General features: G+C 36.7%; 1 protein-coding gene across 2 annotated transcripts in view; it reads left to right on the forward strand.

The window, feature by feature from the left end:
- BMP2K (BMP2 inducible kinase) overlaps nt 1–18,579 on the forward strand; it is a 128,435-nt gene that overhangs the window by 28,994 nt on the left and 80,862 nt on the right. For both annotated transcript variants that reach the window (XM_066385513.1, XM_066385514.1), the window contains exon 2: nt 15,674–15,792. In XM_066385513.1, the coding sequence (XP_066241610.1) occupies nt 15,674–15,792 (119 nt within the window). The remainder of the gene's footprint in view (nt 1–15,673; nt 15,793–18,579) is intronic.

Below are 18,579 nucleotides of genomic sequence, written 5' to 3' on the forward strand. Positions count from 1 at the left end.
GCACATGTGAGCAGTTAATATATATTGTTGAATGAATGCTTTACATGGTGAAGAAGTGAAATTCTGTTTTTAGAATTTTTAGCATAAAGTACTATACTCTAGAGGAAAATGATGAATTAGACATTAATTGCTTTTTATTCACAAAGAACCAATATAGCAATTGTAGCTTATCAACTAGAATTACTTCCAGTAGAACCAGTTTATTAATGTTAAATCATTCATTCAACAAATCAAATGCTAGGAAAGTCAGTGGGCATTGATGATACTCTGATGAATGAGGTGCACACAGTCTCATATGGAACTTACAACCCAGTTGCAGAGAGAATATAACAAGTATAAATATGGCGGTGGTTAAATTTTTTGAAGTTCCTGGTGTAGGGGTTGCAAACTCAGATGCCTGCACAGGCTAGGCAGGTAATGTAAAAGAGTGAAGTGGGCTAGTGAGAGCATTGAAACAGTGAAGATTAGAGGGAGCTCTGATGAACTGCAGGGCACATGGCCTGTGTAAAGGATGCAGCAACTGACTGCTCTGTTTGATTGATGTCATATAGAAATGAGGACCCACACTTTCCTTATTTCCAAGATTTTCAAAAGAAACTGAAAAATCTAGATTGTTATTCAAAGTATCACAATTTTCTAAGGTACTGTGTAGTTAAAATAGAACATGGTTTTGACTTATGGCCTCTTCAATATAAGGAATCCTGCTTATTAAGTAAGGTTCTATCAAGAAAAAAACTGGGGGTGGGAAGGCATTGTTCTTTCTTGATTACCCAATTTTCCTTTTGTTCCTCTTAAATTTTAATGTTATTCCCTAATCCTCCCACTTGTAATTATAAATCTAGCCTTTTTATGGCATAACTAACAAGGACAGATGTGGATATAAAAATCATTAGTACATGAGATAAGGGGAAAAAAAGACTGCTGGCTACATTTTATCAGCTTTGTGTTGTTGGACTAGCTGCGTACCTTCTTTCTTGGTGCTTAGTTTATTCTTCATCTATCGAATGAGAGTAACAGTTAAATTGCCTCATGATCGTATGAAAATTAAATAATGTACTTTGAAGTGCTTTGCATATTGTCAGGGCTGTATGCATATTGTGTTCTTGCCTTTTCTTTCCAGTTTGCCATCCTCCTAGTCCCTGTCCAATCAATTACACCTGACTCGTTCTTTCCTTGCATTGTTCTAGATAGCACTTACTGATAACAATAACTTTGGCAAGAATTTAAGTTAGTAATACTTTTTAGGGATATTTTTAGTTTTAAAAGAAATTCCTAGAGTCATTGCATTAACCTAAGGTTATGAAAGTCTGATGTGCCATAGGCCAGTGGTCATTGAGGAGGCAGATCTTTGGCTCAAATCCCACAACCAAATGAGTGCCTGTTCCAGTTATCTTTTTTTTTTTTTTAAATTTTTTTTTATTATTTTATTTTTTTAAAGATTTTATTTATTCATTATAGAGAGGGAAGAGAACGAGAGAGAGAGAGAGAGAGAGAGAGAGAGAGAAGGGGGGAGGAGCAGGAAGCATCAACTCCCATATGTGCCTTGACCAGGCAAGCCCAGAGTTTTGAACTGGCAACCTCAGCGTTTCCAGGTTGACGCTTTATCCACTGCACCACCACAGGTCAGGCTCCAGTTATCTTGAAGACAGTTTTCAAATGACATTGTTTTCTTTGGCAGTGGTTAAAACCAGAACTTGCTGACAGCTTGGCATTTCCTGTCTCTTGTTGATTTGCATGATGTCTAAAGATACAATACAGAAAGACCACGTGTAATTTTATCCTTTCCCTGTCTCTTCTTCCAGTCCTGGGAAAACAAACTTTGATGGGAAATAAACACTGCTAAAGCCCAGTCTTTCATAAACATGAAGCTCTTGTGTGTGTTGGGATGTTGGAGCTGTAGGTATCTAGGAGACCACAAACATTTTCTGTGGCAAGAGACTTTTGATGCCTTTGGGGAAATTGTCAGCCTGGATAACAAGTAGCTCTTTCTTGTAAAATAATAACTATCAGTGGTGGTGGTGGGGTTGTTGGATGACAAGGGAGAGAGAGGAATTACCTGGGGGAAAGCATCCTGTGTCTCCCTCTTTTTCTTCTAACTTTATTATGAGAAATTTCTAAAATGTACTGAAAACTTGAAATAACAGTACAGTGAATAACCATATGCCCATCATGTAGATTCAACTACTAATATTTTACCATGTTTTCTTTATACATTAAAGAAAACACATACGGTAAATAATTTTGAATAAGGACTATGCACTAGAAGAATTATTGTTCATTTTCTTAGGTAGGACTGAGATACTAGGGTTGTTTAGGATAATATACCCATTTTAAGAATGTATTTGTGTTTAAGTACCTTTAAGTTTTTCTGATTTTTATTTTTTAATTACAGTTTTCACTTAGTCTTTACTTTTTATTAGTTTCAGGTGTACAGCATAGTGGTTAGAGTTAGACAATCCTGTACTTTACAAGGTGTTTGTGCCGGTATTTCCAGTGTCCACCTGGCACCATCTGCAGTTATAGCAATATTATTGACTGTATTCCTATGCTGTACTTACATCCCTGACTATTTTGAAACTGCCAATTTGTACTTCTTAATCCTTTCACCTTTTTCACTCAGTACCTGTTAAATATTGAGTAAAATGACATGATAGCTACAACTGACTTTCAAATAGTTCACCAACAAAAACATTTTATAATTTCTTTTAAAGTTGGATTTACTCAAGGATCATATAGGCATTTTATTGTAATGGCTTTTACAGTCTATTCCTCTCCCCTCACTTTTTTACTGCAGATGTGGAACAGTATACAAGACAAAGAGTCAATATTTTAGACTTTGTCTTAATTGTTTATTTCTGTTATTTTTTTTTCTAGTTCCTGTTTTCTAAACTGGAACTTAGGCTTTAAAATTAATTAGGTTAAAGGTTGTTGGCAGAGGCACTTCATAGGTGATGCTGTTTACTTCATATTGCATCACAGCAGGAAGCACATAACATTAATATTAATGCCAATATTAACAATGCCAAGATTTCTTCCTTGTAAAGGAATGTTTTTCCTTTTGATACTCTGGCACCATGTGAATATTCTATTTCATATCAACCTTTCATCAAGGATTTTGTCATACATTGAAAATCCTTGCTGAATCAATGTTTTGATATCGTACTTCTCAATTTTGATACTTTTTCTCCCAGTTCTATTGACAATTTGCCATTTTGGGCAATTTACCATTTTTTGGGAATGAATAGTTCCCTTCAATGTGTTGGCTAAGAAAATAGCTTGAAAACCAGGGTTATAGGAAACATTTAATGGTATCTAATTTTATATAACTTATTCCGAGTTAGATTTTCATTTCTTTGGAAAGTACTGTTTAGGAAATGAGTGTCATCATTGAATGCACGGTATGATGAAGTTAGTTTCTTGGCTAGGAAACTTTTACCTGTAGTCAGGTTATGTCAAAGAAGCTGGTGTATGTTAGTTTTAACAAGGCATTTAAAAGTACCATTTTTTCTCATTTCTGAACTATTTGCTTAATTCAGAAATATTTTAACAGTTATACTCTAAACACATTGATTATTCATTTTGCATTTACTCTTTTGTGCATATTGTAGAAGAGACAACAGCTAGGATCAGGTGTGCTATGGTATGGACAGGAGGCTATCAGAGTTTTAAAGAAGTGCTGTGCATCCTGTAAAGAAGTCTAATTATATGAACAAATAAATATCAAGAACTCATTAGTTCAGTATTGCATGTCTTCAGAATATCTGGTACTGACATCCAGGCCCTTTTGATTATTGTGCATACATTCTGAATTATACTTGGATTTAAAGTTTTTAAATTGTTTGTTGGGCATATTCTCCTTTTTCTAAGAAGGAGATAAAATAAACCCATAACTACTACTTTGTGGTAAGTAGTTACATTCCAACAAACAACAATTCTCTGACACCAACTGGGTGTCAGTTGAAGTGCAGGACCATGAATTAAAGGGCTAAGTTTCACAAGGTTGTCCGCACTTCAGATGGCTCCCAGGACCATCTGCACTTCTGATGGACTGGCTTGACTACATATTTGGGAGTTTTTATGACCCCTCTTTTGGTTTGATCATTTGCTAGAATGACTTACAGAACTAAGAAAAGTACTATGCTTCCTGTGACTATCATTTTATTATAAAGGGTAGAAAAGAACAACCCAGATGAACAGGTAAATAGGGCAAGGCCCAGAGGGTCTACAGGGCAGGAGCTTCTACTCTCCCAGTATATCAGAGTGTGTGTGTGTGTGTGTGTGTGTGTGTGTGTGTGTGTGTGTCAGTATACCAGTTTATCAGTGTATCAGTTAGGTTCACCAACAAGGAAGGTCTCAGAATTTTGTTACTCAGTTTTTGCTGAGGCTATTTTACATAGATATGATTGATCTCAATCTCTAACCTTTTTTTGTCCACGGAAGTCAAAAGATGGGGTGAGAGTGGGGGCCTGAGGTTGAAATGTTTTAAGCCATTATGATGCAGTTGGTTTTTCTGGGACCAGCCTTCATCCTGAAAGCTGTCCAGGATCCCCTACCCTGAGTAACCTCATTAGCATAACAAAACACACCTTTATTAGGGAATTCTAAGGGTTCTTGAAGTTCTGTGCCAGGAACTGGAGATAAAGACCAGGTATATATATATATATATTTTTATATCATGGTGGAAGAGTCAGAGTAATGTTTTTTATCAACATAATCAACTATCCTAAAATGAATGGGAGAAGGGTTCATTTAGCCATCAATTTGAGTGGCTCTAGTGGAATGCTTTCCATTAAATACAGACTTTAAGAAACCAAAACCTAGAGGTGGTTTATAGGGCTTAGAAAATGATTATTTTAGCTTTTATTTAACTACTAAAATTTCCAGTTCTTTAAAATGAAAATTATTTTATAAAGCTGATTTTAGGTTTGAATTATATGTGACATTTTACTTCTACTTGTATTTACAAATGATTTGGAGCATGTGTAAGCAGATAAATTTAGGCTCTATTTAAATGTTACTTTGTTTATATTAGCTTATCAAACCATGTGTTGATTTCCATTTTTTGTGTGTGTTAAAAATGTGTAGACTAACCTTCAGTATAATACTAATAACAATTGTAATTTTAATAGCTACTATTTATGAAATCATTTTTTATTTCATGTTATCTTTCTAAAATTCAAAGGGAGTTACAAATATATGTACCATCAATAAATTAAAAATAATACAAATTAAAGCATGGGAAACAGCTTAATAGGAATAAATAATGGTTTACCAGGAAGAAAAGTTAGTCTGTAGCATGCATGCCTTATGTTTACACATAGTTGCTAAAGGTACCTGGCATCTCTAGAGCAGTGCTTTCTAAGGTGCTGTTCTGTCAGGTACAAGCTACATTGTCGTTATCTTAATACAACTAACTGAAGCAAATTTAGGTTGGCTTAAAGACACTATTTTAATCTGAATACTTTTTATATGTGTTGGAGAGTAGAGAGGTGAGATATGTCATACAGGAATCATTTCACATGCATACTGAAAATTCTGCCCTGGAAAATCCAGGGGATGCTGAGAAGCATGTCTCTTCAGAATATATATACACAGAGATGGGAAGGAATGCCTGTAGTTTATGATTTACACATTATAAAAGATGCCAATCATTTTCCTTTCATGTTGCCTTTTATAAATATACACTTATTCGTCAGACCAGTATCTGTCAGAAGTTCCTTAATTTTCATGGGATTTTGAGAACATTTGGAATGTTTTATCATACTTTTATAATCTCATATTTGGAATTAATAAATTTAGCATTAATTGAAAAACTGTGCCTTGAATTGGACATAGAAATATAAAGTAAGTGGAATTTCTGGTTATTGTCATAAATTTTCATTTATGTAAGAAATGAGTTGGAAATGATAATAGAGTCAAAACTCTAGATATACATGCCTTAGGAAGTGATGAGCATGAATTACCATAGGTTGCTCATCAAAGACTTCCTGAGGAAAATATGTGATGAAGAATTTGGTAGATCTGGATTGGTGGCAAGCAGATAATATTCATATCTTGTATTACTATGATGTTTTAACCATATAGTTGCTTCCTACTAAATGCATTATTCAGACAGAAATAATATTAGCTAACTAATACTTTATTAGAACATTCTGGAAAGCATAGTATTTGGAGAAATACAAACAGATAAGTCCATTTCATTCTCAAAGCAGGAACCGTTAATGACCATCATTTACAGTGTTTAGGTATAAATCATAGTTGATGGACACATTATCTCTTCGTGCAATAATTAACATTGTGCTACATCTCTGTCTGATTTAGGATTAGTAGAATTGGAAAACTTGGGGTTTTTCCCTTTTTTAATTGAAGTTATTGGGGTACATTGGTTAACAAAACTATACAGGTTTCAGGTGTACATTTCTCTAACACGTCATTTGTACATTGTATTGTGTGTTTACTACCCCAAATCCAGTCTGCGACTATCACCATTTATTCCCCAAATACCTTTTCTAACCTCCTCCTACCCCTTTCCCTCCTGCAGTCACCACACTGTTGTTCCTATCCATGAGCTTTTTTCCCTTTTTTGCTTAATCTCTCCACCCTCTTCTCCCCCCTCACTTAGTCCCCCAACCTTCCGACTGCTTTCAGCCTGCTTGCTATCTATGAGTCTGTCTCTATTTTGCTTGTTAGTTAATTTTGTTCATTAGATTCCACATATGAGGCTTTCTCTGACTGGCTTATTTCACTTAACATAATGCTCTCCAGGTCCATCCATGCTGTCACAAATGGTAAGGTTTCTTTAATTTTTATGGCTGAGTAGTATTCCATTGTACAAATGTACTATATAGCTTTTTATCCAATCATGTACGAATGGGCAGATCTTGGCTATTGTAAATAATGCCGCAGTGAACATAGGGGTGCATATGTTCTTTCAAATTAGTGTTTTGGGTTTTTTAAAATAAATTCCTGAAAGTGAAATTGCTGGGTCATAAGGCAGTTCCATTTTTAATTTAATTTATTTTATTTATTTTTTAATTTTAAAAATTTTAATTGAATGTATTGGGGTAACATTGGTTAATAAAATGTTTTAAGTTTTTGAGGTAACTTCATACTACTTTCCACAGTGGCTGTAGCATTCCCACCAACTGCACAAGGGTTTCCTTTTCTCTATGTATTTGCTAATACTTGTTTGTTGGTTTATTGATGAGCGCCATTCTGACAGGTGTGAAGTGATTTCTCTCATTGTGGTTTTAATTTGCATTTCTGTGATGATAAGTGATGTTGAACATCTTTTCATATGTCTGTTGGCCATCTGTATGTCCTCTTTGGAGAAGTGTCTGTTCAGGTCTTTTGCTCGTTTTTTTAAATTGTATTGTCTTTTTGGTGTTGAGTTGTGTAAGTTCTTTATAAATTTTAAATATTAACCCTTTATCAGAAGAATCGTTGGTGAATATGTTCTCTCATTTAGTGGCTTGTCATTTTGTTTTGTTGATGGTTTCCATTGCTGTACAAAAATATACTAGTTTGATGTAGTCCCATTTGTTTCTTTTTTCTTGTTTCCCTTGCCTGAGGAGATACAGCAGGAAAAAAATATTGCTAAGAGAAATGGCTGAGGTTTCACTTTCTATGTTTTCTTCTAGAAATTTTTTTCCCTTTACAGAGACAGAGAGAGAGAAAGAGAGAGAGAGAGAGAGAGAGAGAGAGAGGGATAGACAGGGACAGACAGGAACGGAGAGATGAGAAGCATGAATCATTAGTTTTTCGTTGCGTGTTGCAACACCTTAGTTGTTCATTGATTGCTTTCTCATTATGTGCCTTGACCACGGGCCTTCAGCAGACCGAGTAACCTCTTGCTTGAGCCAGCCACCTTGGGTCCAAGCTGGTGAGCTTTTGCTCAAACCAGATGAGCCCGCGCTCAAGCTGGCGACCTCGGGGTCTCAAATCTGGGTCTTCTGCATCCCAGTCCAATGCTCTATCCACTGTGCCACTGCCTGGTCAGGCTCTTCTAGGATTTTTATGCTTTCTAGTCTAACGTGTAAGTCTTTAATCCATTATATTAATTGACTATAAAGGTGTGGGTTTATTTTGGGGCTCTCTATTCTGTTTTGTTGATCTGTGTGTTGGTCTTTATGCCAGTACCATGCTGTTTTTATTATTATAGCCTTTATAGTTTGTCATCAGGTAGCATGATTCCTCCAACTTTGTTCTTCTTTCTCAAGATCAATGTTGGTATTTTGGGTCTTTTGTGGTTCCAAATAAATTATTGGAATATTTATTCTAGTACTATGAAAATACACCATTGGTATAATTTATCCTAGGTAATTTATTTTTTTTGACGTAATTATGAATGGGATTGTTTTTAGATTCCATTTCTCATAGTTCATTTTTGGTGTATAACACTGCAACTGATTTCTGAATCCTACTACTTTACTGAATTAATTCACCAGTTCTAGTAGTTTTTTGGTGGAATCTTTAATAGATTTCTCTAAATACAGTATTATGTCATTGCAAATAATGACAAGTTTTGCTTCTTTTCAGTTTGGATGTCTTTTATCAATATTTCTTCTTCTTGTCTGATAGCTGTGGCTTAGACATCTAGTACTATCTGAATAAGAGTGGTGAAAGTGGACATCCTTGTCTTGTTCTTGATCTTCAGGGGAATGCATGTAGTTTTTGCCTATTGAGTGTGATGTTGGCTGTTGGGTATGTCATATATGGCATTTATTACATTGAGGTATGTTCTCTCTATTCATAATTTGCTGACAGGTTTTTTTGTTTGTTTTTGTTTTGGTGCTAAGAATTTTTAATATAAATGGGTGCTGGATTTTATCAAATGCTTTTTCTGCACCTAGTGATATGATTGTGTGGTTTTTATCCTTCATTTTGTTTATGTGATGAATTACATTTATTGATTTGTGGATATTGTACCAAACTTGCATCCCTGGAATAAATCCTACTTGATTATAGTGTATGTATTGATGGATTGGATTTGCTAATCTTTTGTTGAGGATTTTTATAATTTATGCTCATCAGGGTATTACTCTATAATTTTCTTTCTTTGTAATGTCTTTTTATTGTTTTGGAATTAGGATAATGCACATCTTGTAAAATAAGCTTGGGAGTTTTCCTCTTGAATTTTTTGAAATAGTTTGAGGAGGATAGATGTTAATTCTTTGAATGTTTGGTAAAAGTCATCTGTGAGGCCATCTGTCCAGTACTTTTATTTGTTGGGAGTTTTTTGATTAGTGCTTCAATTTTACTAGTTGTAATATGTCTATTCAGATTCTGATTCTTCCTAATTCAGTTTTAGAAGATTGTATGTTTCTCCGAATTTATCCATTTTTTCCAGATTGTCCAATTTGTTGGCATGTAGTTGTAATATATTTTTTTGCAGTCTTTTTGTATTTTTTGGTATCGGTTGTTGCTCTCCTTTTTCATTTCTGATTTTATTTGTTTGAATCTTCTTCCATTTTTATTCCATTGATGAGTCAGGTTAAAGGTTTGTCAACCTTGTTTATGTTTTCAAAGAACCAGTTCTTGGTTTCATTGACCTTTTGTATTGTCTTTTTAGACTGTATTTCATTTATTTCTGTAGAAATGGGTTTTATAAAGAAGAATTAGTATTTTTTCCTTAATTTTCATAATTCATAGGGATAAAATTACTTTGTTCTGTGGGTAGTTAAGAAGTATAGGATCCATGGTTCCTTCCTTCAGGAACATTTTCCATTCAGTGGCTACATAATTTGATTGTGCATCAGAACCATCTAGCGCAGTGGTCCCCAACCCCCAGGCCGGGGTACCGGTCCACAGAGAAAGAATAAATAACATTATTTCATTTTATTTATATTTAAGTCTGAACAATGTTTTATTTTTTAAAAATGACCACATTCCCTCTGTTACATCTGTCTAAGACTCACTCTTGTCTCGGTCACGTGACACATTTATCTGTCCCACCCTAAAGGCCAGTCCGTGAAAATATTTTCTGACATTAAACCGGTCCGTGGCCCAAAAAAGGTTGGGGACCACTGATCTAGGGGAATCTCCTCACACTCCACTTATTAGGAACTTACACAAAGGTAGAATAATAAAGGAGTAGAGGGATTTTAGCATTATGTATATATACTGAGGTTTCTCTGAGACCTTCCGATTCCCACTTGAAGCTTGGAAACTACACATTTAAGATAAATTTTCACATATACACCAACTCACCAGGCGCCAATTGCAGCGCTGTTTGGTTGCTCTGCTACCACCCACCGTGAAAGCTGGAACTCCCACTAGTGGGCAGGAGGGACCAGGTTGACCAGCACTGCAAAAGTGGGCGGTCTTTATGAAAAGGTTTGCCATCACGGTTCTAGGGGAACCCCTAATAAATGTTTCAGAAAAATTGCTATTGAAATGATTTATTTTGACTTATATTTATACCTCCATGTCTCAATTTGTTCTAACTTTCAGCATTTTTCTTAAATTCTTTTTTTTTTTTCCCCGAAGCTGGAAACGGGGAGGCAGTCAGACAGACTCCCACATGCGCCCGACCGGGATCCACCCGGCATGCCCACCAGGGGGCGATGCTCTGCCCATCTTGGGGCGTTGCTCTGCCGCAATCAGAGCCATTCTAGTGCCTGAGGCAGAGGCTATAGAGCCATCCTCAGCGCCCTGGCGAACTTTGCTCCAGTAGAGCCTTGGCTGCGGGAGGGAAAGAGAGAGACAGAGAGGAAGGAGAGGGGGAGGGGTGGAGAAGCAGATGGGCGCTTCTCCTGTGTGCCCTGGCTGGGAATCGAACCCAGGACTCCTGCACGCCAGGCTGACACTCTACCACTGAGCCAACCAGCCAGGGCTTAAAATTGTTTGAAAGATTCTATTTATTGATTTTAGAGAGAGGAGAAGTAGTGAGAGAGAAGAGGGGCAAAGAGCAGGAAGCATCAACTCATAGTTGTAGTTGCTTCTCATATTGTCCTGACAGAGCAAGCCCAGGGTTTCGAACCGGTGACTGGTGGATGGTACAGTGGATAAAGCATCCAGCATAGGTCAGGCTAAAAATTTTTAAATTAAATAAAATTTGGGTAGTTTAAGTAACACTTTATTAGTACTACTAATTTGTTAATGTTTGCTTTTGAGAGTATTGCTAAATGAACTTCTATGTGCTTAGAGCTTTTGCTTAAATGACCTTTCCCAAACATCTTTATCCCTCCTGGTTGATTTGGTTTCTCCCACATTATTATGGAAGTCATCATTTCTTATGGCTGAGTAGTATTCTGTAGTGTATATGTGCCACATCTTCTTTATCCATTCTTCTATTGAAGGGTTTTTTGGTTGTCTCCATGTCTTGGCCACTGTGAACAATGCTGCAATGAACATGGGGCTGCATGTGTGTTTACGTATCAATATTTTGAGTTTTTGGGGTATATAACCAGTAGAGAGATTGCTGGGTCATAAGGTAGTTCTATTTTCAGTTTTTTGAGGAACCACCATACTTTCTTCCATAATGGTTGTACTACTTTACATTCCCACCAACAGTGAATGAGGGTTCCTTTTTCTCCACAGCCTCTCCAACATTTGCTATTACCTGTCTTGTTAATAATAGCTAATCTAACAGGTGTGAGGTGGTATCTCATTGCAGTTTTGATTTGCATTTCTCTAATAACTAATGAAGATGAACATCTTTTCATATATCTGTTACCTCATTTTTTAGCTCTTGAATTGAGTTTTTCACCTCTGTTTGATTTGTTTTTATAGTTTCAATTTCCTTGGTAATATATTCTTTGTGTTCATTGAGTTGTTTTCTGAGCTCCCTAAATTGCCTTTCTGTGTTTTCTTGTATATCTTTGTGTATTTTTAGGATTTCTATTTTAAATTCTCTGTCATTTAGCTCCAAGGTTTCCAATATATTAAATTTTTTCTTCATAGATTTTTTCCTCATGTATCTGTGCTACCTCTCTGTCTTTTGTATCCATGATATTCAATTTCTTTTTCCTTAATGGCATCTGAGGATGGTTTTGTTGATAGTATTAATGAGAATTGATAAAGAATAAAAAGTTAAAATAAAAAAGAATAAATAAAATAAAAAAATTTTATTATTCCCCCCCTCTTTTTTTTCCTCTCCTCTCCTTCTTGAGAAAATCTTGTGGTGAACTGTGAATTATATTGTGCTAAATAGAACAAAAACTACCTATAATGGAGAGCCTGAGTTGGGGAGAAGTGATAAAGGGGCAAAAAAGGGTGTATGGACCCACAAAATGCAAAAAGGAAAAAATTTGGGTCAAGAATAAAATGATTTGCTTTTAGGTGATGGTTGACTAAGAGATATGAGAGGAATAAGAGGGAAACAGGAAAAAGGGGAAAAAATTTAAAAAATTACTTTTGTATTTAGTGGAGCAAGAACTAGATAAAATGGAGAGCCAGGGTTGGGAGCACTGCTAGTGAGTCAAAAAAGTGAAGTAAAAAACTCCCAAAGTGCCACAAAGAAAAATTTGAGTCCCAGATAAAATAATTTGTTCGTGATTGAGGATTGAATGAGAGAAAAAGTAAAGGAAAAAAGAAGACACTAATATAGATGGAGAAAAAAAAAAGAAAGAGGAAAACACAAAAAGAAAAAAGAATAATAGGAGAGAGAGAGAGAGTTAAGGGTTTTGGAGTGCAACCCTCTTAGAGAGAAAGGAAGAAGAAAGAAAAGATAATGGGAGATGTAACACTTATGGGTAGTGTAGTTCAAGGAGAGGAGAGAGTAAGAACAGCAGAGAATTAAATGACCAAATTGGAAGAGGAAGAAAATAAGACAAGAAGATAAGAGAAACAAACGAACAAATATAATAAAATGGGATAGGTTATAAAGTCTGCGGATTATTCTTGATTTTGAGAGGTTATCTTCTTGCTTTTTCTTTTCTCTCCCTCTTCCTGGTCGGTGACTCTGTACCCCGGGTTCTGCCCCTTTGGCACGCTCAGGTAGAGGTTTGCAGTTGATAAGTCTCTATGGCGATGTCATATATTGTGCTTCAGTCTTGTTGGCAGTCGCGGCTCATTAGCATTTATAGGCTCTGACAGTGAGAGAGTCCGTGTTCCTGGAGCCTCTCTCCTAGTCTTTCCTTCCTGAATTAGCAGCCTGATGATCCAGCTATGAGTCTGCCTCTGCCTCTGCCTCTGCCTCTGCCTCTGCCTCTGCCTCTGCCTCTGCCTGGAGAGTAAGAGGCTCAAAGAGCTGGCAACTCCCCACTCTATTCCCACTCAGCACAGGGCTCTGGGTAAGGCTCAATCAGTCAGAGCTGCTAGCATAATCAGGCGGGGCTTCAGCCCACACAAAAACCTCTGACTCTGCCCCTCTGTCCGGTAACACGGGGCGCCCACTCCCGGGGGGATTCTCTCGCCCGCTATCTGCACTCGCCGACCAGGATATCCAGCCAGCCGCCTCTCATTCCGGGTTAGGCGCCCCGCCCGCATGGAAAAGTTCGAGCGTAGGGAATTTCGCTCCCACTCACTCCCCGCGCGCTGCTTTTCGGGGCACAGGGGCGACCTCAAGACTCTGGTTTCGGTCCACAGAAAGGCCTCTGACCCTGCCCCTCTGTCCTGTAACACGGGCGTCCACTCCAGGGCTCTAGGAGGAATCTCTCGCCCACTATCTGTGTGCACTGACCAGGAGATCGGGACGGAAGGCTGTCCCAAGTGCCTTTCTTTGTCTGGGTCTGGCGCGAGCATTAGCTTGTGTTGACTGGGTTGCCACAAGCACAGTTTTTCCTAGGCTTGGATGTCCATGCCACAGCCTGGTTCAGACGTTTGTGCCACAGTCTGGTTCTATTCACACCCTATGCCCGCCTTAGTTCCTATACTCTCAGTTCCCAGAGAAAGCAGCCCTTATTTAGGTTAGTGAGGAAGGCGGAGTGTTTCTTCCTCCTTATTTCCTTCGGGATTGATTATATATTTAGTCAATTTTTCGCTCAATCATACCTTCACGTTTAGTGTGGAACTTCTGGAGGCTCCAAGGATAGATTTTTTTGTCTCTGGTTGAAGATCTTGTTGAATTTTTGGGGAGATTTATTGGTATCACTCCTTATGGCGCCATTTTTCTGATGTCATCTTCCTGTGCAGTTTCTTATAACTACAATTGGAGTACTTGGTGACTCTGGAATGAATCTGTACTAATTCAAGAATGTCCTAGAAGGTTTTTTCCCTATTGCTTATATCCAGTAGTTTACTTTTTCTTTGACTGCTTTGACTTAGCGTTGCTCAGGATGCTGCTTGATAAGGGCTATGAAATTGATAAAAGTGATACCCTCCTTATTGTTTTAAACTATAATTAAACTGCAAATATTCTATGCCAAGATGAGTTTTTAAAACTTTAAGTGGAAATCTTTGTTTAGATGTGTTAGATATCATCATTTTTTAAAATACCTAGCTATTTAATTCAGATACGGTACTTTGTCAGGTGCAGTTAATAGATTGTCCAAATAACTGGCATAAATAGTAGTAATAACTGGCATAGATAATAACTGGCATTTATTATCTCACATAAGAGTTCTGGATGGAGGTGGTTCCAGAGTTCTCTGATTCAGTATTCTAATTATGTCAGTGTTCTGGATCATTTTCCCTTTGATCTTTTCTGCCATCATGGCCACAGATGGCTGTAGTAGGTCTAAACATCATATTCCTATACAACAATATCCAAAACCTGGAAGAAAGAGCAGTACCTTCTTCACAAGTCTCATCTGGGCAGCAAATAGTTCCCTGCAATCCTCAGCAGTATTTTTCTTTTTATTTTTTTTGCATTTTTCTGAAGCTGGAAACAGGGAGAGACAGTCAGACAGACTCCCTCATGCGCCCGACCGGGATCCACCTGGCACGCCCACCATGGGGCGACGCTCTGCCCACCATGGGACGACGCTCTGCCCACCAGGGGGCGATGCTCTGCCCATCCTGGGCATTGCCATGTTGCGACCAGAGCCACTCTAGCGCCTGAGGCAGAGGCCACAGAGCCATCCCCATCTCCCGGGCCATCTTTGCTCCAATGGAGCCTTGGCTGCGGGAGGGGAAGAGAGAGACAGAGAGGAAGGCGTGGCGGAGGGGTGGAGAAGCAAATGGGCGCTTCTCCTGTGTGCCCTGGCCGGGAATCGAACCCGGGTCCTCCGCACGCTAGGCCGACGCTCTACCGCTGAGCCAACCAGCCAGGGCCAGCAGTATTTTTCTTATGCTCCATTAAGGAGAAGTGCTTCCATACTCAATCTTAGGTAAGTCATTGAGAAGAGGAAATGGGATTCCCACTGTCATCCTAGAACAATATTAGTTCATGCATGGAACTGGAGGAGCACCCACCCAATTGATCCCATTGATGCTTTGCGATCACTGAAGAGGCAGAGGTTGATGGGTAGGGAATCACAAATATATGCCAAACTATAATATTAATTTATATGTGACATATTCCACATACTACATAAAAGATATTTATATGCAAAATGAAAATTTGATATTTTAATCTTTAAAGCACATGCATATTCATTTGAGAAACATGTTATGCTGTAAGTGCTACTTCATAATTGGCATAGGAAGCCAGTGTCATGGGTTTCAAATATCTTAGTTGTTTACTGTTTTTTTTTTCCTTGAGTACAGTTTATTTCTCTCAGTGATAGATAATACATGATTTTGGCAGTAGTTTCTGGTTCTTTTTAATTAATTGTACTTATCCTTGCAGGTGGATTCTCCACAGTTTTCCTGGTGCGGACTCATGGTGGAATTCGCCATGCATTGAAGCGAATGTATGTCAATAATTTGGCAGACCTCAACATTTGTAAAAGGGAAATTAAAATTATGGTAAGTGAAAGAGCAATTCCATTAAAAAGTTGGTGTATTTTTTGTTTGTTTTGCTCTAAAACATTAACCAGTTTTAGGCAAGCTGCTTATTGGTTTATGCATATCTAGAAAACCTTTGAACATCATTAAATTAACTTTGAAAATTATTTGGGTTGTAAGTACATTTCTTGTAGCCATACTTAGGGTTAAATATAGCCAACTCCTTCCTGTCCTTTTTTTTCCCCTGCTATAGTTCAGTGGGCATGCTACTCTTTTTTTTTTTTTAGATGCATTTAAATTATGAATATATTTGAGTATAGAGAAATTTAGAGAATTATATAATAAAGACTAATTTACTCACTACTGAGCTTAAGAATTAAAACCTTACAGATACATTTGAAGCCTTCTGTGTATATTCCAACCCAAAAGATATCTTTGCACTGTTTTCATCTGAAAAGAAACTACTGCCCTGAGTTTGGTGTTTACTTGGTGTTCAGTATATTCACTGTATGTGTTTGTATTCACAGACAATAATTAGTTTTGCTTTTATTTTAATAAATCATGCTGTAAAGTTGTTCCTTTTGTGTGTGTGTGTACTCTGCAGTATATAAGATATTCTTCAGCAAGGGAAAAATTCTTTTTAAATATTAGGAAAAGTAAAAAGTATTTTAATAGCCCATCAAAGAAAATTTCAGTAACTCAAACAAAATAAATTACGAAATGAAAATTTCCTTTTTTTTCTAGGGTTGCTTATTCTCAATGCTGTGGTTGGCTTGACTGTTCTCTCCTTCCTTCTCTCCTGTTTTGTTTGTTCTCTTCTTCCTCATCTACTATTTACCAAGGGCTAATATATATATATATATGCATATGTAAATTATATATATAATTATTTTATTGAGGTACAATTTGCATAATATAAAATTAACCATTTTAAGGTGAACAATTTAGCGACATTTTTTTACAGTCACAATGTTTGAGCAACCACCAACCTTGATCTAGTTCTCAAACCTTTTATCATTCCAAAAGAAACCACCTTCCCTTTAAGCAGTTGCATTTCATTCCCCACCTTGATTTAACCCTGGACAACACCTGTCTATATTATGTCTCTGTAGATTTAACTATTCTGAAATTTTTACGCATATGGAGTGACGTGACCGTTTGTATCTGGCTTCTTTCACGTAACATGTTTTGAAGTTTATCCTATTGTAACATGTATTTCATTCCTTTTTATGGCTGAGTAATATTTTATTGTATATATATGTATCATAATTTGTTTATTTGTTCATCTGTTGTTGGATTTTTAAAAAAAACCATTGATGAACAGTTGAGCTGTTTCTGCCTTTTGGCTATTGTGACTAGTGCTGCTATGAATATGTGTGTATAAGTATTTGTTTGAATACTTGTTTTCAGTATTTTTAAAAGAATTATTTCGAAAAATTTAACAAGATGACATTGATCAATAAGTACACAGGTTTCAGGTAAACATTTCTATAGCATTTGAACTGTTGATTATGTTGTGTACCCATCAATCAAAGTCAAATCATTTTTCATCACTGTATATTTGTCTCTCTTTACTCCCTCCCTGTCTCCCCCTTCCCCTGGTAACCACTTTATTTTATCTATGTCCATGAGTCTCAGTTTTGTATCTCACCTATGTGTGAAATCATATAGCCCTTAGTTTTTTTCTAATTTATGTATTTCACTCGGTATGTTTTCAGAGTTCATCCATGTTGTCATAAATGGCAATATCGTCATTATTTCTTATGGCTGGGCAGTATTTAATTGTATATATGTACCACATCTATTTTCAGTTCTTTTGAGTATATATCTAGGTGTGGAAATGCTGAGTCATATGGTAATTCTATGTTTACCTTTTAAGAACCACTATACTGTTATCTACAGTAGCTGAAACATTTTATATTCATATCAGAAATGCAGGAGTGTCCAGTTCTTTAAAATTTATTTTTAATTTTTCAATTACAGTTGACATTTTGTACTATATTAATTTCAGATGTACAGCATAATGGTTAGACATTAATATAGGAATGTTCTAGTTTTCCCATATCCTTGTTTTTCTACACTTGTTTTTAATGTCAGTCCTGCTTATCCAATTGCAAAGAGGAGGGGGTTCTTATTTTTTATCAACATCATTATCAATACAGCAATTTAAAAAATTTTATTTTATTGATTTTAGGAAGAGAAATGGGAGGGGGGGAGAAAGAAAGAGAAACATTGATTTGTTTTTCTACTTATTTATGCAGTCATTGGTTGACTCTTGTATGTGCCCTGACCAGGAATTGAACCTGCAACCTTAGCCCATTGGTATGATACTCTTAACAAACTGAGCTAACTGTCCAGGTCCAACACACCTGTTTTGATTGCTTTTGTTTGAAAATAGGCACATTTATATAATATGATATCTGAATTCTGTTTTTGTTGTCCCTGTTCCTTAGCTTTGAGACTTGCTTTTTTTTAAGGTAAGGCTTTTTAAATCAAAAGAGTAAAAAAGATTTATCCCAAGATAATGGGGGAGTCTTAGACCAATTCTCTAACTTGAGTCCATTTGGCACTGTTGTGCCATAATTCTTCCTTTCAGTAGAATGTGTATAGCTTAGAGACATGAAAATACAGTCATTATCAACAATAGCAACATTCAAATCTGTGCTTTTGAACAAGCTATTTTAGGGAGAATGGCTTTTTAGAGTAGTGCCTTCCAACTTTTTTGTTGACCTATCTTGTATCATCATTTATGAATTAGTGACATGTTCAGATGCCATTAGCCGATATCTCAAATTACATTACATAGTT

The sequence above is a fragment of the Saccopteryx leptura genome, chromosome 5 (assembly GCF_036850995.1).
Source record: "Saccopteryx leptura isolate mSacLep1 chromosome 5, mSacLep1_pri_phased_curated, whole genome shotgun sequence".
Taxonomy (NCBI): Eukaryota; Metazoa; Chordata; class Mammalia; order Chiroptera; family Emballonuridae; genus Saccopteryx; species Saccopteryx leptura.